The sequence below is a fragment of the Apodemus sylvaticus genome, chromosome 15 (assembly GCF_947179515.1).
Source record: "Apodemus sylvaticus chromosome 15, mApoSyl1.1, whole genome shotgun sequence".
Lineage (NCBI taxonomy): Eukaryota > Metazoa > Chordata > Mammalia > Rodentia > Muridae > Apodemus > Apodemus sylvaticus.
The window spans coordinates 7,325,100-7,351,568 of record NC_067486.1 but is presented as its reverse complement, the minus strand read 5'-3'; the positions used below and the strand labels follow the sequence as shown (position 1 = coordinate 7,351,568).

Below are 26,469 nucleotides of genomic sequence, written 5' to 3'. Positions count from 1 at the left end.
CTCTCTGCACACCCATTTCTGCACACCTACCCTGCATCTGCTCACACACCTCTGCACACCCACCCTGCACACACAACTCTGCTCACACGCTTGTGCTCACACACCTCTGCACACCTACCCTGCACACCCACCTTTGCTCACATACCTCTGCACCCCACCTCTGCTCACACACCTCTGCACACACCTCTGCTCACACACCTCTGCTCACACACTTCTGCACACCCACCCTGCACACACACCTCTGCTCACACACCTCTGCTCACACACCTCCGCACAGCCATGTGCAGTCAGCCTCTGGCACTGACACACAAATGCACTGCTTTTAGGCAGCAGCACCTTTGCTGTTGTGTGGCCCGGCGCTAAGCGACACTGTAGGGTCCACCTTGAGTACAGGGGAGCCCGCCACCTTCCCCTACCCAGAGGGATGACTCCCACTTTCAGACCATGCTTAGCCCTGTCACCTCTTTTTGTAGACAAGTCACAACGCTGCTCAGAATATTTCCTTCTGCCAGACACAGAAAATCTACTATTGTTTCCAGGAGAGTGAACAGAGAGAGAGCGAGAGAGAGAGAGAGAGAGAGAGAGAGAGAGAGAGAGAGCGAGAGAGAGAGCCACTGGCAGGAACGGGTGTGTAGTTGAACAGTTCCATGACTCAGTCCATCTGAATTTCCAAGTATTTAAAGAGCTTTGTCCAGAGAGGGGGGAAAAAGGTCTATTGTATGGTTCTTGGCACTGAAGAAACTAGCAAGCCTGTCAGAACTGTTTCAGATCTGATTTTCAAGTGGGTGATGTAAGAGTGCCGTCTTCCGGCAGCAGGGGCCCTGCTCGTTTGCCCGTTCCTGCTCCTTTAGGGCCCAGTAACTTAAGTCTTCAGAACCAACTCCTGTTGGGATTGAAACAGCTCTTGTGATTCCTTCTTAATAAAAAAGCATTGTGTCCTTAGACAAAGACGGGGATGTTTTTAGATGCGTGTGAAGCTCCCTCCCAGCAGCCTTCCACAGACACCAGACCCTGAGGACACTCACATTTCCTCTGCAGTGTACCACAGCTCTCCGTGCAACTGCACGCACCCTCCCACCTATGCACAGATCGCTCAACAACACGCACTGCTGCAGGATGCTACACGAATAGCCGGCACACTGTATTATTTGGGAAACCAGTCTGTAATGTTCAGGGCAGACCCTGCTTCTCATACCCCGAGTGTGTGCCCTGCATGGTTGGTTGAGCCCATGAGTTGGGACCCACAGTTACAGAAGGCTGGCTGCACATGGCTATTTTCAGAGTTGGGGCTTGTACAACTTTATTCTTTATTTCCTCCCTTGATGCCCTTTGAAATCGCAGCCTCTGAGCTTCACTGATGGCTGTTCACTTCAGTGTTCACTTCTGGATATAGACATCATAAACATAAACAGGACAAACTCCATGTTAAACCACGCTCTTTGTTTCCCTGGATTGGAATAGTGACTAGTGATTGTTTTCAACATGTACATTTCTAAATACATACATAGCCTCTCTCAGCTTTCTTTCTTTCTTTCTTTCTTTCTTTCTTTCTTTCTTTCTTTCTTTCTTTCTTTCTTTCTTTCTTCTCTCTCTCTTTCTTCCTTCCTTTCTTTCTCTCTCTCTTTCCTTCTTTCTTTTTCTTTCTTTTTTTTAAGATTTATTTATTTATTTTATGTATATGAGTACACTGTAGCTGTACAGATGGTTGTGGTTGCCGAGAATTGAATTTAGGACCTCTGCTCATTCCAGTCAGCCCTGCTCGCTCCAGTCAGTCCTGCTCGCTCTGGTTAACCTTGCTCACTCCGGCCCAAAGATTTATTTATTATTATATGTAAGTACACTGTAGCTATCTTCAGACACACCAGAAGAGGGCATCAGATCTCATCACAGATGGTTGTGAGCCACCATGTGGTTTCTGGGGATTTGAACTCAGGACCTTCAGAAGAGCAGTCAGTGCTCTTAACCGCTGTTCGATCTCTCCAGCCCCTGCCTCTGTCTTTTCTTGCTGTTAACTATTATGTACTAAGAAATGGCACATCACGCTCAGCCTCAGGTCCCTCTGAGCCATGAGGAACTGGTGACATGCTGGCTGGGGAATCTTGTCATAGCATGGCTGGGAAGCTATCCTTGTGACAAGGTCGTCTCTCTGCTCACTTGTGCCTTCTGTCTAGCGACACTCGTTCCTAGCAAACCAATTTGGACATCCTTCTTCCTGGTTTCCATAAAGTTCCTTATAGCTCTGAGGAAGGTTTTTTATTTTGTTTCTACAATAGGAAATGTAACGTGGGGTAATATGGAGAACCCACGATACATCGAGAACTGTTCCAGACTGATTCTCAGATAGAATAAGACCTTGGACAAGGTGAGTATCTGGAAGCAGACACACACAGCCCTCATCTCATGGCTGAGGTTATTTGCTGCCAGACAAGCCTGACCTCAAGAACTTCCTCAGGCCACTCCTCCTATGTGAGCAGATAAACAAGACGAAACCTGTATCTTCAGAAGACATTCAGTGATGAGATACTGAGCCAACAGCCTTCTCTGGAGCCCTGTGGAACTTTCTGGAATGTGACTTATTTCTGATGAAAGCCTTGTCTTTACCACTTACTTTTGCAGCCCACGCATCTTCTTTTTAGTGAGAAGGTAAATTATTAGGCAGGGTTTAGGCAGACTGATGTACTAATTGAGAGCTTTACTTTAAAGAATGTTAAGTGTTTGTGTGATTCGGCCTCACAGACTGGGATGAAGTTGCAGCGTTTGAAGGCAGGTTGTACATTAGCATAATTACCATCATTATTACTACACAAGCAGCCAGTGAGAGAGGTGTACTAGCTGACCCTGTCTGAATGTCAGCGGACTGTCAGCAAGGGTGAACTTGTCGTTACAGAAGGCCGAGGACCACGCGGGCATTCCACAGAACAGTCGCAGCCTGGGAGAGTTGCATCACCCGCCAAAACCTTGATCAAAGCTAGACTTTAATAAAACCATCACCAAGAAATGTAGCCAGCCAGCGGAGATACAGTACAACCTGTTTATGGAAAATTAGATACTGTAATGACCACCATAGGCAAAGTAAAAGAAGGATAAACGCCCATAGCAAATCTCATTTAAGTCAGTGTACATAAAATGTAGTCATCTCAACATGTCATGTGTACCGTGTAGTGTGTAGCGTGCCTGCTCGTGTGGCACACATGTGGAGGTCAGAGGGTAACTTCTGTGGTAGGCCTTACCTTCACAAGGGTCTTTCTAGTTGTCCCCGTGGCCCTGTACACCAGGCACTAGTTGGTCCACGAGCTTCCTAGGAATTCCTCTGTCTCTATGCTGTAGGGCCTCTCACCACAGGACTCCTGGGATTACCAACATGTGTGACTATCCTGACTTTGACATGGGACATGGCTTCTGGGGATCCAAGCTGTGATCTGCCTGCCTTCCCGGCAAGCACTTAACCCATTGGGCTATCCCTGTACCGGTTCTGATGTCTCTTTAGGCTTTTGTCTTTAACCAAGATTATCTTTACCATCTGTAGCACTGGCTTTTGCTACTGTCCTCTAGAGCGCCCTGTGCTGTTGACGCCCGTTTCCCTGACGAGAACGGTGCTTGATTACAGTTGGGAATGATGTCTTAAAGGTCCAAGAAGCATCTTCAGCCATTTTCCCCAAGTGAACTGATACTTTCACTTAGATTGGAACCGTTTCGTTTAGGAAGCGTTAAAGAAGAGGAGAAAGGAAGACAGTTCCGGAGGCTGAGGCTTTGGGTTTGGGGAGAGCGAGGGAGGAGTTAGTCAGCCTTTGACTCTCTGTGGCTCTGCTGAGGGCTGTGCTGTGCCCACAGAGTTTACCACTTACTTTAATTAAAATAATTATTACCTAATTTACCTACTATGCATGTGTGCACACGTCTTGTGTGGAGGTCAGAGGTCAACCTTGAGCACTGTTCCTCAGGAAACATCACCTCAGCTTACTTGCTTTGTTTGTATTTTTTCTGTGTTTTGTTTTGGTTTGGTTTTGGTTTCTTTCAATGGGAGCTGGGGCTTGCCAGTTTGGTTTTAGGGTATCTGGCTAAGGGGCCTTCTGCCTCTGCTTCCTCAGTGCTGGGACTGCACGCACGCATGCACGCACGCACACGCCACCTGCCTGGCTCTCCCCCAGTGTTTCTTCCGGTGCTGGAGACCAAGCTCAGGTCCTCGTGCTTGAATGGGAGTGCCTTGCCGCCCTGTACCTGACAAGCTCTTCCCCCATGAGGCAGCTCCTCATATCTCTCAGTGTCTTCCCTCCTGTCAACAAGATGCAGCAACTCCCTCTTTCTAAGTCTTGCCTCAGCCCACAGCTCCTTCCATTTTATCCTCTGGGAATAAAGGCTTCCTGATCCAAGGAAAATTTCTGTTAAGGTGATGTCTGACTGGGCGCATCTGATAAGCCAACTTGTTAACTCCCACAGCTCAGCCCCAGGTCAAATGCAAGTTCACGGTTTCCAAGAGCCCTGGAACTTGTCAACCGGAGGCAAAGACGATCGCCCCTATACACGACCTTTGATTAGTAACTGATCAAACTTGGTTTTCCTTCTGTGTGTGGAGCTGTGTGTCGGTGTGGTCCTGTTCAGGTCTGCACACTTTGCGTCCCAGGCCTCCTGCTGGCTCCTGAGAGGCTGCAGAGGAGGCCTGGCCACGAGCAGTTTCCCTCTCTTCACATAACTGTTGGCCTGCCTGCCTGCCTGTGTCTTCAGCAGCTTATCGGAATGCATGGTTCCTTTTCCTGCGTTCCCTCTTCTTACTCCACTTGTTTACCCTTCACCTGGCCCCCAGGTGCTGCTGGGGAAACCTTGGTTGGCTGTGGAGATTGTGGCTACAACAGATTCAGGCACCCTCCACTAATCGGGAACAAACAACAAAGATGAGCCCTTCCACAGCGCTGGGGCAGGCAGGGAGGCTGCTAGGCATTGGATGGTGTCTCTCCAAAAAGTCACGGTCTCCTAAGCCCCAGTACTGCAGAATGTGGCCTTGTTTGAAGATGGAGCCTTGGCAAAGGTGATCGAGTTAGAATGAGGTCATGGGGTGGGACTTCCTCCAACATGATTGATGCCCTCACACAAAGAAAACTTAGAGACACACATGCGCATGGGAAGACAGGAATTATAATACCCTGAACCGAGGACCTTCTTCCAGAAGGTGGAAGAAAGGCTCTGAACTGACCCTTCCTTAGAGCCTTCAAAAGAAGCATGCCTCAACCACACCATCTCACAGACTGCTAGTCTTTAGAAGTATGAGCGAATAAGCCACGCCCACTCACCCACCCACCCGTATTGTAAGCCACGCCCGCCCACCCTCTTTTTCTTGTACCTTGTTACAGCTGTGGAGGAATGCAATACTGCAGATTTCTGGGCATTTCACGGAGAGCTCGTTTGCTCTCCCTGATCGACTGAGACACAGGTTGTTTCTTTGATAACTTACACCTGTGCTGCAAAGGCTGAACAATTTGTCCGCGGTCACATGAGCTAATATTAGGTCACATGACCCCGATGGTTCCTTCCCATCCCCCATGGCTCAGCAATCACTAACATCCCCCTCATCTCTCTCAGAGCTTGTGACTCTGGACTCCAAGGAACACCCTACAGGCTCAGCCTGCACAGGACAAAATCGCAAAGCTTGGTCCTGTGCACAGGCTTTCGTAGGTAAATGATACCACCGAGTTAAACCAGCTGACGTCCTGCCTGAAGGCTTCTCGCTCCTTATGCCCAGGTTCCTGCTATCCCCTCCTGATTCGAGGGCTAAGTTACCATCTTTACAGGCAACAGATGAAGAATTTGCAGGACACTGTAAAATGTGACTCCGCATTCCTAAACTAGAAAAAAGAAACTATTTTTTTTCTTTTTCTTTTGTCTTTGTTTTGTATATAATATATATAAGTATATATAAAATATATTAAAAAATATATAACATACATACATAAACACACACACACACACAAACACACGGTTTTACTATGTAAAACCAGGTTGGCCTTGAACCCACAGAAATCTGCCTGCCTCCTCCTGGAGCTCACCAAGAGGGCTAGGTTGGCTGGCCAGAAGGCTCCAGGATGCCACCATCTCTGACTCTCCAGTGCTGGGATTACAAGCGTGTGCCCGGCATGCTTGGGGCTCGCACTCAGGTACCCATGTTTGTGAGACAAGGATTTTACCTACCAAACTCTCTCTCCAGCCTTAAAAGCAGTTCCTGTTCAGCTTGGTTCATTTGCGCATGGTCCCTATGCCCTATCCGCGTGCTGAGCGTTGGAGATGCTCTGAGCATGTCCTCGAGACGATCTGTAAAGACAGTGAGAGGTAGCTGGTGACGCCCACCCCAAAATCCTGCTCCTAGACCTACGTGAGAAGTGTGTTTACCCTGGGAGGAGGCCAGGCCAGAAGCCAGGTTAGAACCCTTGTCTGCATGAGGCTGCCTGAGCTTGTAGTCTCTGCCAGTCACGCCATTGTTGTTTGTCTGCTGTGGAGGCAGGGCTGCCTTCTTGACATCACTTGGGATGTGTGGCTCAGAAGGTTCTGAGTTGTCATCTCTCTTTCCGTGTCCAGGAAATCCCTGGAAATAATTCAGCAAGTGCTTGAGTTTTCGAAAGACAAATCCGTGAACAGTGGGGCTCACCTAAATATTTATTGGCAGACAGGATCTGGTGTTCAACATATCCAGTCTGAAGATGGCCAAGAACCCAGATGTGAAATCAGACTCCTTAGATGGTGATAGATAGAGCTGTCAAGGCGGAGGGGCTCGGAGAGGAGAGCGTCGGTCACTCAGCTGTCACAAATGAGGCAACAGGTGGGGAACAGTAAGCATGGATGAGAGCAGCCAGGGGAGCTGCGCTCTGAGCAAGACTGGAGGAAGTGTAGGGTCCCAGGGCCAGCTCTGGCCTGTGTGCCAGGGAATCAATTAAGGATGAATACAGAGCTCGAGGCCAGCCCTGCCTAATTACTGGGCAGGCGCCCGTATTTCTTTTCATTTGGTGACTACCAATCCAGCCTCCCGGTGTCTATGAAATACGGGGTGGGGGATGGGGATGGGGGTTGGGTGGAAATGCAGTGGGTTACCCAGGTTCAAAGATGAAACCGAAGAACTGAAGGCTGGATGGTCTGCCCAGTTCATCCACTGAGCCCAGGTGGCGACTGTGCCAAATGCAGCTAGTCGTCTAAGTTGTACTGAGGCACCCTCTTTCAGATGACACCACTTAGGTCAGGTTCAAGCCTTAGGAGCCACGGGATGCTGGGTTTGCGTCTGCTTAGGAACATGGTGTGTCTAGTCAGGAGAACAGGAGACTTGTCCTGCTTCCCACATTCAATGGCCTTTTGAGGTTTATAATGCTATTATCTAAACATCATCCTCTATAACATGCAAAAACAAAACAAAAACAAAAAACCCAAAACAAAACAAAACAAAAAACTACTGTCATTAGCTCGAGAAGTGAGATGATTTTCCAGTTAACTGAATGAAGCACAAAATCCACCCCACTAAGTCTGATGTCCTTCCTTGATTGTCTTACCCATCCTGAGAGTGGGCAGGGGAAGAAGAGCTATCAAAACTGAGGGTGCTTAGGAGGTCGGGGTGAGCGGAGGTTGTGGGGGGAGACTGAGCCTCCTGGTCACGAGGTCTGGCTATTAGGCTCTGCTGGTCTTGCTGATTGGCTGGTGACCCAGGGCGTTGTTTCTGAGAGTCTTTTGTTGAACACCGAGAGAGGGCTGTAAGCTCGGCCAACTCCAAGCAGAAAATGGTCAAGGGTAGATTTCATATCTGGCTTTTAAGTGCTGGTAAAAGTTGCATTAAGTTATCAAGTGCACTGAGAACCCAGCTTCCTGGCCAAGTGGCTCTGTCGTTGGGGGGATTACTCTGCGTCCTGAAGAAAAGAAAAAGTGTTTTGTTTAGATGCTGGGGGGAAAAGTGGGGGTTGATCCAGTTTCTCTTAAACTAATCTAACCCAGATGGTGCTTGCTGAATAACTTTCTGGGGTTGGTACCTGATAGAAAACAAGGTGTTCATTTTATAGGGACCAAAGCCTTCCATTGGAGAGGCGCAGAGGGGCTCCTACCAGACCTGTAGGGATCAAATAGTGACTGTAATCTAAAGATGGTAATTTCAGACTAACACAGTATGTTGAGAGTAATTGTTTAGGGTAATAATTTAATTGATTGATTTATATCCTCTCCCCTGCCACTCACAGGCTTTCCTCCACATTCTTAGTCCCTATGTCTGTAGCTTCCATTAACACTAGATTGAAGATACAAAATAACAAAACAAAACACCAACCCAAAAGCCTGCATATGTACTGAGAATGTGAGGGCTTTTTGTTCAGCACCTCCTAGATGACACAGTATAAAAACTAGATACAAAATATCTTAATTGTGTGTTATAGCCGGCATCCTAAGTGATCAAGAAAGAGGTGGTTTAACACATATGGGAAGACTTCAAGGGTTACTTGAAGATACAGGCTTTTGTTTGTTGGTTTGGTTTTAGAGATGGAGTCTTGCTACATAGTTGTAACTGCCTGGCTTTAAACCCCCTCTGTGACCCTGGCTGAAGAACTTATGACCAGTTTCCTTATCTTTCTGTGGTTTCATATAAAGAAACTGAGTTCTGCAGACTTCTATATCTGCAGACCTTTCTGGAAGTGCTATCCTGTGCATACCCAGGAATGACTGTTCACACATACATGCAACACACTTTAAAGAGAAATGTGCGTGTCCTGACGGTTCCCAAGGACTTGGCCTGCTGCTCCCTCAGCTCTGGCTGGAGAGAGCCAGCTTTCCCATAGGCTCTCTTACTCTCATTTAAAAATAAGTCCCCGGGGATGGAGAGATGGCTCAGCAGGTAAGAGCACTGGCTGCTCTTCCAGAGGATCCAGGTTCAATTCTTAGAACCCACATTGCAGCTTACAACTGTTTGTAACTCCAGTTCCAGAGGATCTAACATGGAGGCCAAAACACCAAATACACATAAAAATAGTAAATAAATAGATAAAATAATTCACACGCGCACATACACAAACACACACATACCGGAAACTCACAGGTACCAGAGACATGGCCATTGATAAAGTGTTCCAAAGGGGAAAACTGACTATGTCCTCAGTAGTAATTACAGAGATTTGGGGGTGTGGCCAACACTGACCATATGCGGAATAATTATGGCAGAGTTGGGGTCATGGCTAATAAACAAGCGTAAGGATCTGCACTCCACACCAATGAACACACTCACATTTCATCTAATGACAGCAGCCAGAGGTGGCCTGCAGATAGGACAGTGGTTCTGTAGCATTATAACATAGCCTAGGTTGACATAGCTATGCATGCTGTGATAGGTATACTCTCTGATGTTTGTACAACTCTGAAATTACCAAATGACATGATTCTCTGGCTATATACCTGTATCTACAGAGGCTTTATTTTAAATTTAAATTATGTATATTTGTGGAGGGGAGGGGAGGGTGGGTCTGGTGAGGGTGGCTGAGGAGTCTAAAAGGCGGCTTCAGATCCCGGGAGCTGGAGTGGCAGGCAGCTTCGAGGCACTCTCCGAAACGGTGCTGAGAACTGAGCTTGAATCCTCTGCACGAGCAGCACGTGCTTATGAGCAAGGAGCCATCTCTCTAGCCTGCATCCCTGTGTTAGAGTGATGCATAATTGCATATATGTGGATGTCTATGCAGAAAAATCAACTTAAGACATATGAGAGTATTTAGGTGAAGCAGGTCCGTGCACAGAGACACAGAAGAAGAACCTGACAGAAGAACTCAAAGTCCAGGGGGATGTTGGAAAGCCTCCGGGTGAGGAGACAGTGTGGCTGGCTGTGACACGCTGCCTCCTCGGTGACGTGAGGCTTCTCATAGCTTAAGGCAGAAAAGCCACAGAACCAAGAGTTCCATCACAGGGAAGCCGGTAATTGTTAGGATTATTTTTTTTTCCACATTGAGACATTTGGGAGTACTTGAATTTTGAGTGTTATTGAACAGCATATGGGGAAAGTTCGTGCCTTTGGCAATAGGATTGTTTGGTTTTAAGACAACCAAGCAGTTTTATTGTCAAAGGAAATAGTTGTTGTGTTGAGGAAGGGTGCCGGAGAACTGACATCAGGCATTTGAAAACCTCATGTCTCCCCCTCCCTGCCTTCCCCCTTCTCTCTGTGTGTGTGTGTGTGTGTGTGTGTGAATATGCATGTCTTCTCAGCATCTCCAAACTGGAGGCAAAGGACCCATGACATCATTCCCTTGTGAAGTTGAGCATCTCCCTTTTTCCTCTTCTCCAAGATGCTGTCTTCCTGAAAGCAGTATATTTGGGGTATTTATTGCTCTTCCCCTCTTAGGGTTTCTCTTTTCAACAAACCTTGGAAGGCCAATCTCTTTGTTTCTCAGACTGTATCTTACAAATTCATTTTTAAATATTGTGACCAAAGTACCCCAAGCTGGATAAGCTTATACAGAAAAAAAGGTTTCACTTGAACCCTTGGAGGCATGCACAGACCCTGTGCAAACCATGGTCCTCATGGCCTGGGTCCCTGTCACTCGCCTTTATCATCATATCTCGCATTATGCAGAGGAAGGAGCAGAGAGTCGCAGCAGCAGTAAGAATCTTCTCATCAGAGCTGACTGGGGAAGGTTCTAGAGCTTTCTTCCCCTCTGTGGAGTTCACAGCCCCATTGTTCCCTGTCTGGCTCCTTTTATTCAGGACTGGGGCTCTCCAGAAAGTCACCCTAGCCACCCTCAGTCCCCACCTCTCTCCATACTCAGCGTGTTTCCTTAGCATGCCATCAGAGGCTACCTCTGTCAGTTTCCCACCGTGGCTCACATCACGGTTAACTCAGATGCAGAGATTGTCATGTCTGGGGGCTAACCTGTGAGACCTCGGTCCCTTCTCCGTCCTTCATCCACAGCTTCCCGGTAGTAGGGGCTTTGCTGCTGTTGTCTGTTCTTTTCGGTTTTATTTTCAGAAGGGATCTTGCTGGTCTGGGACTCACTGTGCATACCTAGCTTGCCTCGAGCTTGCAGAGCCCCACCCATTCATGCACCTTGCACACAGGGTCTCTGGGCATAAACCACACTACCCAGAAGCAAGCTGTTTCTAAAGATTCGTTCTTTTTTTCATAGATGTATATGTGGTTGCTTCTGCAGGCATGTGGGAATCTGAGGAGGCTAGAAGTGGGAGTCGGATCTCCTGGAACTGGAGATACAGAAGGATGTGGAGTGACGAATGTGTGCACTGGGAGCCAAGCTTGCATCCTGGACAGGAGCAGCGCGTGCTCTTTAACCAGCGAGCTACCTCTCCCGTCCACTGTTGCAAGTCCTTAATTCAAAGAAATGTTTTCCCCAATGAGGCTTGGAAAGTGTTAATCCTGAGACTTGCCAGAGAAAAACCAGTTCCACAATTTGGAGTCAATTTTGAAACAAGCTTTATTTAAATTCTGGCCAGGATGAAGTTTGTTAAGGACCACTCCCTGGGATTTCCAGCTGAGTGGCCCCAAGACATGTGGTATAGGACCCGAGACATGTGGTATAGAGGCTTTTAAGGACAAACAACATGGCCACTGTATTTTCTCTTGTGGCTTTGTTATTTCCTAAGAACTACAACTCCCAGCATCCCAGGAAGTCGATAGTCCTTAAACTCAACTCCTAGCATTCCAGGAAGTCACCTGGTCTTTCCACTGGTTACCTGTTAATGTTTTGGTTTTACAGGAGTTAGCGGAATGGGATCTAGAATACCATCACAAAACAGTGATGTGGGTTTTGTTACTTTTCAAAATCTCACCTGCCATTTTTGTTACTTTTCAAAATCTGATGAGAGGATGAGTGACTTACTTAAGGTAAGCAACAGCTATAAGGATTCCAGATTGTTGATACAAAGTAAGCCAGCTGTTGCAAGCAAGAACCACCCCCCCCCCTTTGTGGCAGAACAGAACAGGGGTTAGTTCCTGCTCAGACTGTCACTAGTTAGTTCTGTGAGACTGGAAACTGAAGGAAACTTTACTCTGTGTCATCACTTAAGGATCCAGGTTCCTTCCCTCTTGGGACAGCCCAACTGGGGTCCCAGTTAGCTCTTTGTCCATGTAGGACAGCAGGTGAGAAAGCCAGAACAGGGTGTCCCATAGAGACAGGTTTCACGGCCCAGCTTTCCAAGGGGCAAACATCTCTTTTGCCCTCTTTCCATTACTCCAATGCTTGCTGGCCATTTGATGACAGACCCCCTGCCCCTAGAAACCACAGGTAGGCTTCCTTCCACGCAGAAAGCATCTGTCTCTGCTCCAGCTTCAAGTGTCCCTATCTGGTGTGCTTTTGGCCAGATCTGAATTTAAGAATTGTAATCGCTACTGCTGCCACCCATGGCCTCATGGGACCTCCCCCTCAGGTATCTAAGAAACGAGCAGATGGATCTAGTTTCTTTATCTTCAGACCTTCTTTCTAAAGGGTTCAGAGATAACTCCCAAATGGCTTCAAGCACGCTAGGCAAGAACTCTGCCAGGTAGCCACGGCGGGGCCCTAACGTCACTGTTTTTTGTTTGTTTAGAGTGATGCTGAGACTTGAAACCCAGGGCTCTGTATGTTTGCAGCAAACACTCTACCTCTAAGTAGACATTCTTAGTCCCACCCCCTCCCCACCAAGTTCACTTTTTGGCCTTGCTGCTCTTGGCATGTAGGGCCTAATGGTGGTGTCTTTACCTGTGGAAGAGCCTCCCAGCACCCAAAAGACCCCAACTCATAGCTCTAAACACACTCAACAAACATCAAAGAAAAACTATGTTGCTTTTCTGGAAATGAACTTCAAACATGCAGAGACACCTCTGGATTGCGTGACTTTATAAGGGTGTGGTCTCTTATCAGGGGAGGAGGGCACCACTTCAATTGTTTTTTGAAAGGGATGAGAGGAAGGCCAGCCTAGAACAATTGAATTCCTTTCTCTTTCCAGAATGGTTGTGAAATTGTGAAATTGTCCTCTGGTGACTCAGGACTTCAGCACCTGGATGTGGGGCCAATGGCATTGCTCATAGAGTGACTCAGGCAGCCTTAGCCCTCAGAAAACTTGGAGAATCTCTGGCTTCAAAAGGGAAAGAAGGAGAAAGACTTGATAGCCTATTTGACCTCTTCTGAATATGTGCGTGATGCTTACTTGTTTTGTTTGTTTGTTTGTTTGTTGTTGTTGTTTTTTTGAGACAGGGTTTCTCTGTGTAGCCCTGGCTGTCCTGGAACTCACTCTGTAGACCAGGCTGGCCTCGAACTCAGAAATCCACCTGCCTCTGCCTCCCAGAGTGCTGGGATTACAGGCGTGCACCACCACTGCCTGGCTGATGTTTACTTTTGATTGCTTACTTGACACACTCTAGAGTTACCCCTGGTGTCTTAGTCACAGTTTGTATTGCTGTGATCAAACTGCATGACCAAAAGCAAGTTGGGGAGGAAAGGGTTTATCTGGCTTACACTTCCACATTATTGAAGGAGATCAGGACCGGAACTCAAGCAGGACAAGAACCTGGAGGCAGGAGAAGATGCAGAAGCTGTGGTGGGGCGCTGCTTACTGACTTGCATGTCCCATGGCTTGCTCAGTCTGCTTTCTTATAGAACCCAGGACCACCAGCCCAGGGATGGCACCACCCATAATAGGCTGAGCCCTCCCCCTCAATCACTAATTAAGAAAATGCCCTACAGCTGGATCTTATGGAGGCCTTTTTTTCAATTGAGTCTCCTGTCTTTCAGATGACTCTAGCTTGTGTCAAGCGGACACAAAACTATCTAGCCCTGTGAGCAGGTTTGTCTTGATGGTGTTAAGTGGGGTGGAAACACCCAGTCTGAAACTGGGGGTACCATTCTCGGGTTTAGGCCCTAGAATACGGAGAGTAGAGAAAAGCCGCTGAGAACGGCAGCGCACTTGACTTGTTTCTCTTCAGTGGTGACTGTGGCTGTCCTGGGACCCGAGGCTTTGGGTTGCTGGGGCCCGGATTTCTCTACGGTGAAGAACTAGAACCTGGAACTGCAAGCTGAAACAAACCCTTTCTCCGAAGCTACTTTTCATCAGTTTTGTTCTCTTTAGCCACAGCAACAGAAAGAAAGCTATATAAGAGTCAGGAAAGTTTAGAGACGACTTAGAGTGTGGAGCGAAAACAGGGAGAGCGAGGGAGAGTGAAGAGAGGGCAATCCCCTTCTCTATAGCTCAGCAGCTGTGGTTCTGGCTCACAAGGGCAGCCTCTGGGCTGAGTGCTTATCTCTGAGCTGTCTAAAGACCAGAGGGATGGAGAGAGGCTGCTCTGGATTCCACCAGTGGGAACTCTGCATTAATTAGTGTTCTTCAAGATGGACGCAAACAGTAACCCGGCAGAGTTGCACAGCAGTTTATGATAGGTAAAGGGTGATTATGCCTAAGATATCATTTGATTCCCAAAACAAATCCTGGGCACCAGTATTGAGAGATGAGCATCACTGTCAAACCCTGTTTAAACCTCTGACTTGACCACTAACCCTCTGTCCCCTCCTACCTTCGCTGGCCTGTTCACAAGGACTCCAGAGCTGTACGGGGCTCTGGGTCATCCCAGTTAGCTGTAGGTCTTGGTCCTGGCTGCGCTTTATGGTGTGCAATTGAAGATCACTTAAGAATGATGTCTTTCTAGCCGGGCGGTGATGGCACACACCTGTAATCCCAGCAGCTCTGGGAGTCAGAGGCAGGCGGATTTCTGAGTTCAAGATCAGCCTGGTCTACAGAGTGAGCTCCAGGACAGCCAGGGCTACACAGAGAAACCCTGTCTCGAAAAAACCAAATCCAAAAAAAAAAAAAAAAAATGATGTCTTCCTTATACTAGCACAAGAATGGTGCATTTAACTCACGCATGTACCCATGTTTGCATACACACACACATACACACACACACACATGATATATTTGAGTGCCATTTAACTCACACATGTCCATGTTTGTGCACACGTACACATACACATGTGATGTATTTGATGTACATACACACATCCATGTGCACACACAAGAATGGTATGTTAATTGAGTCCTAACATGCCTCCTGCTGCTGGTAGGTTTGTATGCCTGCTCTGATCAGGAGTCTCAGTGCATGTAGCATACCTGGCCCTGAGGAATTCTGCCAAGGAGCACTGTTTCGACCCTGCATTTGCCCTTTGCTGTGAAACGCTTCTCCTGCCCCAGGAGAAATCAGCCATTTCTGTGATTCTGGTCTCTGTTGCTGAGTTCTTTATATAGAAGTGAGTTTTCACTGTCAGTGTGATAAGGATGCTCTCAAGAGTGACTCTCAAAAACGAAGACTTGACTTCTTCATATCATTACTTACTTAATATTTTTATTACATTTATTTCTTAGTGTGTGAGAGGCACGCGAGCACCATGGTGCTTGGCTGGGCACCAGAGGAGGGCTTGCAGGAGCCGGCTCTGCCTTTGCACCACATGGGTTTAGGTATGGAACTCAGCTCATTAGGTTTTGCAGCGAGCATCTTTACCAGCTGAGACATCTTGTCTCCATTCTCTACTTCTTTCCAAAGATGGAGGGCAATTCTCAACTCCCATGGCTCCTGAGCAAACCCTCCATCTTTATTTATAGTACAAGAACATAAAAACCCTTTATCTAGTCTCCTCTTAGGTCTCAAGACCAGCCTTTTAGTTGTTCCTTTGAGGAAGATTCTGCCTGGAGAAGCTGCCAGAGTTCTGGTAATGTAGGGTGGCCGTTTGCCAGGGAAGAGAGTCTGAGTGATAGTCACAAGCTGTGGCCAGGCTCCTGAGCTAACAGGAATGTCTGCACCTACCTTACGGCAAGCCCTCACCCACCGGGTTAACCAGCAAAGCCTCTCGGGGAGCACTGGACTTTACACAGATTTTTAAAAAGAATGCACAGGTCTCCTTATGCTGGGCATTGTTGTTCATTCTGTTAAACCCAAAATGTGGGTAGCTGAGGCAGGAGGATTGCCAGAAGTTCTAGACCAGCCTGGGCAACATGGTAGGTTATGGTCTAGGCTGCTGGGATACAGTGTGAGAGACCTGTCTCAACAGGAAATAAAATCTTAAAAATAAGCATGGGGTGGCCTGCCGAGGACAAAACAGTTCACTTCAGTCTTATCCTAGGATGGTAAGAAGAGTTAGATTGTAAAACCCCTGGCAGAGACTATGACAATATAAAGCATTTATATATAAAGCAGGGACTATGACAATATAACCAAAGGCAGCACTGGCAACTGTTTCCTGACAAGTGTTATCGTTTGAAGCAGTGGAGAAAGCAAGGTGTGTAGAAGCCAAGAGTGTTCACTGAACAGCACACTGGTGAGAGTGGGCACCCCACCCCAGAGAACCGGATGCACTAGGACAACCCTGGAGCAGGCGGCTCCTCTCCTCTCTCTTTTTAAGGTGTACTTGATCCTGAGGGGATCCCCATTTATTGTACAGAAACGTCTCCACTTCTAGTTGCTCTTCTCGACGGCTCAGTGATATTTCTTTTTCTATTATTATTACATTTATTTAGTGTGTATGTGTGTGTGTGTGTTCTGTGTGTGTGTGGGTATGTGCTACGTATAGTGTATGTGATGTGTGTGTGTGATAGTGTGTGGTGTATGTGGTATATGTGTATGTGGTGGGTATGTGTGATTGTATGTGGTATATGTGTGTGTGTGATTGTGTGGTATATATATGTGTGTGGTATATATGTGTATGTGTTGTATATATATGTGTGTATGGTTGTGTATGGTATATGTATGTCTATGTGTGCGAGTGATGTTTGTGATGTGTATATGGTGTGTGTGTGTGTTCTCGATATGGCATTTGTTGTGAAGGTCAGAGATCATGTTGTGAGATTAGTTCTGGCCTTCTGCCATGTGGGTCTCAGGGACTGAACTCAGGTTGTCAGACTTGGTGGCGAGTGCATTTACGCGCTGAGCCACCTTCTTGTCCCCTCTGGGACATTCTAATGCTCTGCCCTCAAAGGACTTTCGGTGTGCTCACCCTCTGAGCTTATGTCCCCTCTCTGATGGACCTCAGTTCCCCTGCCTCTGCCTCCCAGAGTGCTGGGATTACAGGCATGCGCCACCACTGCCCAGTTCAAACATACTTATTTTTTAAAATCTTTCCCTAATAACCATTCTTAAACCTACAACTCTGGGTCTCTCATGTGCACCAGGTCGTTCCAACAGTCACTGAAGAAACCAAATAGCCACAATCTTAGTCTCAAAACAGCACAGAGGGGCTGCTGGGAACCTCAGCTGTAAAGTGCTGGCTTGATTCCTGACCAGGCACAGAAGAACAGGGGCATGGTAAAACGTCTTGTATTCTGGTGATGGGAGGTGCAGGTGGGCAGATTGGCTGGCTGGCTAACTAGTAGCCTTCTTGGAAGGCTCTGGGCAACGAGAGACCTGCTCTCAGTAAGAAAGGTGGACAACACCCAAGAGGAGACTTCAGAGGCTGCTCTCTGGCCTGCATGAACATGTGAGCAGATGTGCATGTACTTGTGCATGTACATGCACACATATGTGTGTATGTACACACATGCACCCACACAGAACACAGATTTGTAGTTCTAGAGGTTAAAAGTCCAATGTGGAAGTGGCTCAATTCTGAAGCCTTTGGGATCTTTTTCTCTAGCTTTTCCAGTTTCATAAGGCCACCAAGGGTAATTGGCCCATTACCCTTAGGCCAATGACTCTGTGTCTTCATTCCCAGACCCGCCCCTGTACTCCCTTCCTAATAATAACTCTTGTGGCTATGTTGAGCCATCACAGATTCTATGTAGCGCAGGCTGGCTTTGAATTCTTGATGCTCCTGCTTCTGCCTCTGTAGTGCCACAGTTCACCCAACATCCATAGCGTCTGTTGGACTCACTCTCAGTGGTGTACATGAGAGTTTGGGCCAGTGTGAGTGACAATCATCTACCATGACAATACCAGATGTCAGGTAGTAGTTTTACATCCCTGGGTATTCACTGTGCCCTGTCTATTTCTTCCTCCCTTCCTTTAACTCCTGCAGTGCTGATCTTTTTCTTGTATCCATACTTTAGTCTTTCCTAGAACATCATGTAATTATAATTGCGTGGTAATATAGTATGTTGCTTTTCAGACTAGTTTCTTTTATTCAGTGATGTGGATTTAAGGTAAGGTCTTTGTGTGTCTTTTTGAATGTGTGTGTTGATGACTCATTTTCAAAGACTAGAGCTTGAACCTAAGGCCTCATCTCATGCCCTGCGTCTCTAGTTCTTGGTCTTAAAACCAAGTCCACGCACTCAGTTTTGAAACAGGGAATAGGCTAAATTCAGGCTTTACTGCCCAAGTGTCCTCTTTGTATCATAGTAAGAGGGGCTGGATGATCTTGCATTAGTCCATTCTGAGCACTCCTAGGACAAAAATGTGGGACAGAGCAAGTGATTTGGGCCATCACCGAGTGCAGAATATACACATGTGTTTTGATGGAAATGACCCCACAGAGGTCAAGCTCTGTGTCATGGGAAAAGAACATGGTTCATAGAGTGAGGAGAGGTAGGTGCTAACCCAACATGGGCAGATTCCCCTGCTGCTCCTGTGATGATCTGTGCAGCAAGCAGTTGGTATTTGTGTCTTTCCTCATTGCTGTGGCCAACGACCCAAGGAGGAGCAATGCCAGGAGGAAAGGTTTATCTTGGCTCATGGTTTGAGGCTAGAGTCCACTATGTCGGGAGTGTGACACAGATGATTACACTGTGGTTGGGAGGCAAAGAGATGTACCCATTGTGCTTTCTCCCTTATTCTCAATTTAAAATTTCTTTCTCTGTTGTTTTTTTAATTATTGTTGTTTTGTTTCCTTCTTTGTGTCTTTTGGGGAGGGTCTGGTTCCATGTTAGTTTATGTGCATGTGTGCATTGGTGCATGTGTGCATTGGTGCATGTGTGCATTGGTGTGTAAATCTGTGTGTGTACATGGAGCCCCACGGAAGAGGACATCGGGTGCCTCCTCTACCACTTGATACTTAATTCTCTGAGGTCGGGGGACGCAGGGCTCACAATTTCTCAGCTACTCTGGGAGTCAGCAAGCACCGGCGGTCCTCTGGGCTCTGCCTGACTTTGAGCTGAGGTTACACGCGTGCATGGAACTCCTGGCTTCTTACGTGGGTGCTGGCATCTGAGCTCTGTTCCCGCAGATGGCACAGGCAGGGCTCGTAATCACTGAGCCATGTCCACAGCCCCTCTTTATCTACTTTTCAGTCTGGGACCCAGACCATCAGATGGTGACATCTGCATTTAGGGTGTGTCTTTCCCCCTCAGCTAAACCTTTCTGGAAACCTCACAGACAACCCTTGGGATGATCTCAATTAGCACTGAGATTAACTATTAGACTTCCGCACAGGCATCCAGGACCCAGAGCTCTCTGTCTCAGACTCCACCATCCTTACAATCCTGGCCCGTCCTTTAACTATTAGAGCAGCAAATCATCATTTGCATAAACAGTGAGCCTTAAGCCAGTGCCATCCTCTGAGAATTCCTTCAGAGTTGAAATCAGCTGACTTCTCAGCAGGGCTCTGGGGATAGGGGCTGATGGACAGGAAGTTCTGATGTCCAAAGGGATCAAGTGGACAGGTCCCTGCCTAGCACATTTCAGAGTAAATGCTGGTCCTTCCAAAGCAGCCACCCTGATTTCCTGCAGGCAGAGTATGCCCAGCAGGGTGTTAAGACCCATAGAGAAACTCTGGACTACTGGTGCTTTTCACTAGGTCAGAGGCTCCCTCCCTGCATGCCGTGCAAGAAGACACTGACCCACAGCCTGAAGTTGAGGGCTGGTGGGAGAGAAGTAAGAATCAGATTCAAACTGATGCCCGAGTTCCTTCTGCTGTTCCTATTAGACATTGCTACTCTGAGCAAGGTAGTCTCCAAAGGAGGAGGAGGAGGAGGAGGAAGAGGAGGAGGAGAGGAGGAGGAGGAGGAGGAGGAGGAGGAGGAGGAGGAGGAGGAGGAGGAGGAGGAGGAGGAGGATGGGGACACATGGCTAGGGTAAGCCTTCCAGTGGGCACTCACAGTCTTCCTCAGAACTCGCACGGATGAATAGAATGACCCTAGACCAGACTGCATGTGAGCGTTCAGGCAGCCCAGGCACTTTCAGTCTGGAATTATACTTCTGAGAGATTGTGAAACCTGAATGGAACTCACAGAGGCATGGGTCGGCTGTGTGGGAATCAGAGACTTCAGGCACGGCCCTTCCTCCCATAATGCTTCCCTGTCAGTCTGCCCAGCAGATCCCACACACACCTCAGCAGAAAGTCCCTGGCTCCACTCCCAGGAGCCTGGCAGTTGACCTCATGAGGTGTGAGAAGGAGGAAGGGAGATCTACACTCTGGCCAGAACTTACTTCCTCCTTTCTGAGAACCTGCCTGAGCTCCAGATGTGCCAGGTTGTTGGTCCCCAGAGCTCCTCAGGGCCCAGGCCCGGCCTGACTCCCACTCTCACTGTTTGAGAAGTCACCAGGGAGACTGGCATGCAGAGTGTCCTTTTGTTCCTGTGGCTGCTGGAACAACTTCTACAATGGGTGGCATTGTACCTCAGAACTCCTACTCCTGCAGTTCAGAGGTCTGAAATCAAGGCGCTGGCAGAGCCACACACCTCAGTGTCTGCTGATGGCTGGCCATCCTTGGCCGCCCTTGGCTTGTGTACATCCATCACCCATCACCATCGCTTGGCTCTTTACACCATTCTCTCTCTCTCTCTCTCTCTCTCTCTCTCTCTCTCTCTCTCTCTCTCTCTCATCTCCTGATGGGGACACTCACCATATGGCATTAAGAGATCCCTGAGCTTGGTATTCTCTCCTCTTAACTACTTATAACTGCGTTCCTGTTTTCAAATTAAGTCACATACTGAGCTACAGTAGGAATACGGAGATACATTACTCAGTCCGCAGCAAAGCTACACTGTAGTTCCCATCACCTCATTGCCCCGCCCCCCGAAGTCTTCCCAGCAGGCCTTACTGTATGCAGGCAGCCCTCCCCAGCTTTCCTCTCTGGGGTGAGGCAGGCCCAGGAGTGGTTTCCTGAAGTTTAATGGCATCCCCCTTACTCCAGGAAGGCCTGGAGGTCAGAGAACTCAAGTCTTCCTCCGGGCGGGTGCCCACACGCCCAGGGACACCCACTCAGCCTACTGTACTGCTTTATAGGCTCTTCCAGATTCCCTGGGCTCATGCCCAATCCCTTAGTGTGCTGCCTGAAGGGAACGGAGACCTCCAAGCCTTGCGCCAGGCCACCACAGACCAAGGTACCTGGCCCATGCAAGAGAGCCAGCATCTGACCCCACAGCCCCTGTGGCCTCCTTCAGTCACCAGCCCCAAATCTTCTGCTGAAGCTATATATGACCACAGCTTCTTAACCCAGCGTCCCCCCTCCCCCACCTCAGGGACATTAGCATCTCCTTGCTCTGCAATCTATGCAGGAACGGGGAAGGGGGCTTCCCGGGGCTCCTGTAACCCGGCTGAATATTTTCCAGGTTACTTAACCAAACTCCTGCAAAACCACACCGCCTATGCCTGTGACGGGGACTATTTGAATCTACAGTGCCCTCGGCATTCAACAATAAGTGTCCAGTCGGCATTTTATGGGCAAGATTACCAAATGTGTAGTTCCCAGGAGCCCACCTCCCAGAGGGAAGACAACATGACCTGTGTGGCATCCACCACTTTGCAGGTATTGCGTTTCGTGGATGTTCTAAAATCATGAAGTAGTTTTTCCCTCTCTCTCCTCTCTCTCCATCCCTCTCTTCCTCCCCCTTCTTCCCTGCATTCATAATATGTGATTTCACAGTTCATTCAAAGCAAAAATCATGAAAACCCCAGTTACTATACACCATTAAGTTTTGCAGGTGAGCTGCTGCTTGCTTCTCAAAATGAGTCTTCGATGTAGAGTGCAAATGGAATCCCTGGGAGATACAACGTTCCCTCAGCACACGTTCAGTGTGAAGTCGGTCGCAGGCACACTCTTTACTGTAGTGAAGCAAACCAGCCGTGTCGGACTTCAGCCTCCAGGCCCACATCACTGATCCATGTCCCAGTGGGAAAGGCAGAAACCCCACGTGTCTTTCTGATATCAGAATTGGAGGTCATGAGCTTCTAAAGAATGGCCCAAGATATATATATATATATATATATATATATATATATATATATATATATATGTCTTTTGTGTCTCCTGGTTTGCTTCTCTACCTGTAGACAACCATGTTATTCTCATTTGGATAATATTTTGAGTGGGCTTGGCTGAATTTGTTTTTCTTCTGAACAGTGCCAGGAAAACCAACAACAATAACTTCAACTCCTTCTTCTTCTTCTTCTTCTTCTTCTTCTTCTTCTTCTTCTTCTTCTTCTTCTTCTTCTTCTTCTTCTTTTTCTTCTTCTTCTCCTTCTCCCCTCCCCCCTCCTCCTTTCCCCCTCCCCCTCCCCCTCCTTTTTTGCCTCCTCCTTTCCCCCTCCCCTTCCTCCTCCTCCTTCTCCTTCTCCTCCTCCTCTTCCTCTTCCTACTCCTCCTCTTCTTCCTTCTTTTTCTTTCTCTTTCTTCATTCTCTTTCTCCTACCTACTCTTCTTCCTCTTCACTTTCACCTCCTCTTTTCTTTTCTCTCTCCTCCCCATCTTTCTTCTTCTCTTCCTCCTTGGGCATGTTTGAGGAAAATTGGTATGTATAGAAGTCAAATCATTTCATTAGTGGAATTACCATCTGTGGCTCACACAAAGCAACTTTTCTCAGTTCTGGGGACTGGCTGAACCTCAGATCTCCTGCACTCTGGACAAGCACTGTGGCCCTAGGCAAGCTGTAGTCTCAGATCCCCCCTTTTTATTTATGATTTTTTTGAGACAGGGTCTTGCTAAGTTGCGCAGGCTGGCTCTGAACTTGCTCTGTAGCCCAGGCAGGCAATGGGTCTTCACCCTGACGTCTTTGTGTGAGAGCTGGGGTTCCAGGCCTGTGCCACTAAGGCCAACTTTATCCAAGCAATTGACAACCGGTCACCTCAACTACCTAGCTAACATTACTAAGTCACTGTCATCCTGGGATGATTTTAATGCCTCTCAAGTTCTTTGCAACAAATGGTGTTAGAAGTCGGTTTGGTTATGGTCAGCACAGAATATGTGGATGAAGGTAGATTTACCAGAAGGTCTAAGGAGACTTCCGTATAATTTTTCTAATGTTCATCAAAAAGAAGCAAAAATATTAGATGACACAAAAATTCTTCTATTTTTTTCATACCACATATTCAGTCCAAAAAACCCCCACAGCATCTGGGCATGTGATTGGTGAACCACAGAAAAGAATGTATCTGGCTGACATGTCCCTTGACGTGGTTTCTGTGCTGTGATGGGTGACAACATGTTTCTTTGCTAGTCAAGCGTAGTGTCTTGAGTGCCCCACCCTGCCCCAGTCCCTCCCCTCCCAGCCTCCCTTCCAAAAACCACAGTCCTGTTCCCCTCCCTCCTCACCCAACCTCATTGGCCAGGCCCTCTGCTGCCCTCCAAGGTACATGAGAGGAGAGCTGGCCAGCACGGAGCACAAAAGTACCCATTGGTTGTTGAAAGTGCCAACTGCAGGCACCCACACCCTTGCTCCAGCCTGGTGCCCTGAGGGAAGAGGAAGTTCATTTAGGCTGACATGTTAGCATCTGTGAACACAATCAGTGGCTGAGTGTGCCAGGAACATCCCTGTGCAGCTCAGCAAGTTGCTTCCCCCTAAGGCCTCACACTGTACTGAGTCAGCCTGTGTCCCAAGGGGCAGTGGTGTTTAAGATAGGGACAGGTTAACATCTGTCACGGCACCCAAGGAGCCGTGGTGCCTCTCTGCATTTTTGCAGTCTGTAACGCAGACTGAGCACAGGCTGCCTCAGAGCCTGCTGTGATGGAAGAACCTTACAGAAACATTGTGTAGTTCACCAAGAAAATTAGCCATGCCAGTGTGTGCCATCATCCGAGAGCTGGGCCTCCCAGGGGCAGAAAGGGTCCCCCCCCGGGAGTTCTTTCTGATTGACAGATCCATATCTCCTCGGCCTCTGAGGTGGTAGGTAGGTGACATGGCAGGACCAACATCCTTCATGGAAATATGTGTTCCTTGAGCCACTTACAAGAGCATGGTAACTCAGGAAAGCTGAAAAATCTGCATGGAATTCAGTTCTAATGCATACATAGATCCTTGAGAATCCTTGTCTGGATTTGGTCTTTCTTTCATCAGAACCAAGCCTGGGGCCTGAGTTTATTCTGGGCAGGGCGTTCTCTGGGAGCCAGAGCTCAGAGGAGCAGCAGGAAGTCATGGATCTTTCCATGAGACACTGCAGGGTTTTCCACAAACTTCCAGAGGAGATGATGGGGTGGCGGGGAAGCTTTTTGACTGAGTATTCCACTAAAGAATTCAGCAGCAAGGTCACCAGCTAGTGCCCTGAGTTCGTTAAAGGTGGGAGTCAACTTTATTTTATTTAGGGGAACAAATTTGGGTGTCTGAACCTTTTTCCAAGTTCCTATGGCCTGCACGTGGCCATTCTAAAACTAAGAAGGTCTGGCCTGGTCATTAGTTCCTGGTCATAATGGCTCGCTCAGCTTAAACCTTGAATCGCCCTCCTGCTGAATAATCAAATGTGACTCGATTGCACTCAGGAGCCTTGGGTCCTTGAGGGACTGCACTTTTATTGTTTGTTTAGTTAGGTTCCCCCTCCCCTGTCACTCCCAGACAGGGTTTCTCCATATAGCCCTGGCTGTCCTGGAACTCACTCTGTAGACCAGGCTGGCCCCTAACTCAGAAATCTGTCTGCCTCTGCCTCCCAAGTGCTGGGATTTAAGGTGTGCGCCACCACTGCCCAACTGGGACAGCACTTTTTAAGAGTTTGTCATATTGCCCACTCTGGCTGGGGCTGGCTATCCCATGGGTCTGGTTCACTGGACCAAATCCTTCCTTCTGGATGTTACAGGAAGATGATCCACCACCCCACCTCACCCCCAACCTCATGTGCTTCCATCCAAGACACAGCTCAGGTCAGGCAGGGAAGCCTCACTCCCTCAGGGCCCAAGCAGCCCGGGTGTGGGGTCCAGCAGACACTGTATGCAGTTTACAGCCTGTCCTTTTCTACCCCTCCTTCCAGAAGGTGCTGGACGAGTGCCAGAACCAGCGGGCCTGCCACCTCCTGGTTAATAGCCGAGTCTTTGGACCTGACCTTTGTCCAGGAAGCAGTAAATACCTCCTGGTCTCCTTTAAATGCCAACCTAGTAAGTAACTTCTGAGGGGGGACAGTGTGTTTGGGATTGGCCCCTGGTTTCATGGACACTCCTGACCCAAGTCCTCTGCCTATCCAACCCCAAATCCCTTAACAGGAAGATCAGAAAGATCGCACTTACGAATCTTGCAAATGTAAAAATCAATCTCATGGTATAAAACTCGATTGTATTGATGCTGAAAGTATCCACAGAGTGGAGGAAACAAGTGCTACGAGTTTGATTTTCACTGGGCTCAGTGGCACTGGTTCCACTAGAGCCAGCGCCTCACATGTGTGTGAACTGGCTATCCCAGTTTCGTGGCTGTGAGGTGCACTGGAGTACTCTCCCCCATTCTGGTTCTTGTGTTTTCCCTGGTGACTTTTGCCATCCACAATGCCCAGGGCCTTATGATCAGCCAACTGCAAGCTCTAAGCAATCCCTCTTCAAGGAGCAGGTCTATTTCCAGACCCCTGGGATGTGCCTGCAACTAGCCAAGGCGTAGAGACTTTCTCTTCTTTGTTTTAAATTAGCATACAAAGTAATGGCATTTTCATGCATAATTCTGGTTGATCAAAGCTCTCTGTCCACTGCTCTGTCCCCCATCCCCCATCCCCTGAACCCCCTCCCTCACCTCTCCACTCCCAGTCATTCTCTTTCCTATCCAATCATCACGTGAATTATTATTCATTTTCCTTCACTTCCTTGAAATCTGTTTTCCTCTCTTAAGACCTCCTTTCTACTTTCACACCCACAGAGACACATGAACATAAAAACTAACAGCTGGACTCTCACCCAAGGCTTCTCATACCTCCTTTCTAGCAGGCTTTAACTTGAAGAACCTATGGGCAAGAAATTGTAGCAATAGAAACAAGAGGTTAGGAACGATAGTTGGTTTCTACAGCTCCCCCATTAGGAACGATAGTCTGTTTCTACAGTGCCCTCTCGGCCAGCCCGACTCAGCTGTTTTGTTGTTTTGCTTTTGATCTCTGTCCATTCTAAGACACTAGTGGTCTAAGACTTCACTCTATTGCCTGTTGGGGAAGTAGTCCCCAGACCCTCTTAGCAGACAGCAGACTTCTCTCCAACAATCTTCCAGAAACACCAGGAATACGGTAGAATGGCCCCTTGGTACTGTACCTGCAAACACACTCACACCCAGACTAGTGCATACGCACATCTGTACACTCACAGCACACAAGAGACTCTCCTATACCTTATCACAAACACATTGCCATGACCTTATACCCTCTTATACATACGTACCCGCTCACCCACATACACACTGTCTCAC

At 47.9% G+C, this 26,469-nt stretch overlaps 1 protein-coding gene across 5 annotated transcripts in view; it reads left to right on the top strand.

Annotated features, from left to right (window-relative positions):
* The window catches only part of Eva1c (eva-1 homolog C), a 76,689-nt gene that overhangs the window by 15,082 nt on the left and 35,138 nt on the right, over positions 1 to 26,469 (top strand). For 2 of the 5 annotated variants that reach the window (XM_052158776.1, XM_052158774.1), the window contains exons 2-3: positions 21,445 to 21,641; positions 25,067 to 25,190. The exons of 1 other annotated variant lie outside the window; for it this stretch is intronic. In XM_052158776.1, coding sequence (XP_052014736.1) covers positions 21,445 to 21,641; positions 25,067 to 25,190 — 321 coding nt within the window. Of the gene's footprint in view, positions 1 to 2,273; positions 2,363 to 21,444; positions 21,642 to 25,066; positions 25,191 to 26,469 lie in introns of all 5 variants that reach the window. 2 more of the 5 variants (XM_052158777.1, XM_052158775.1) reach the window with 2 other exon arrangements.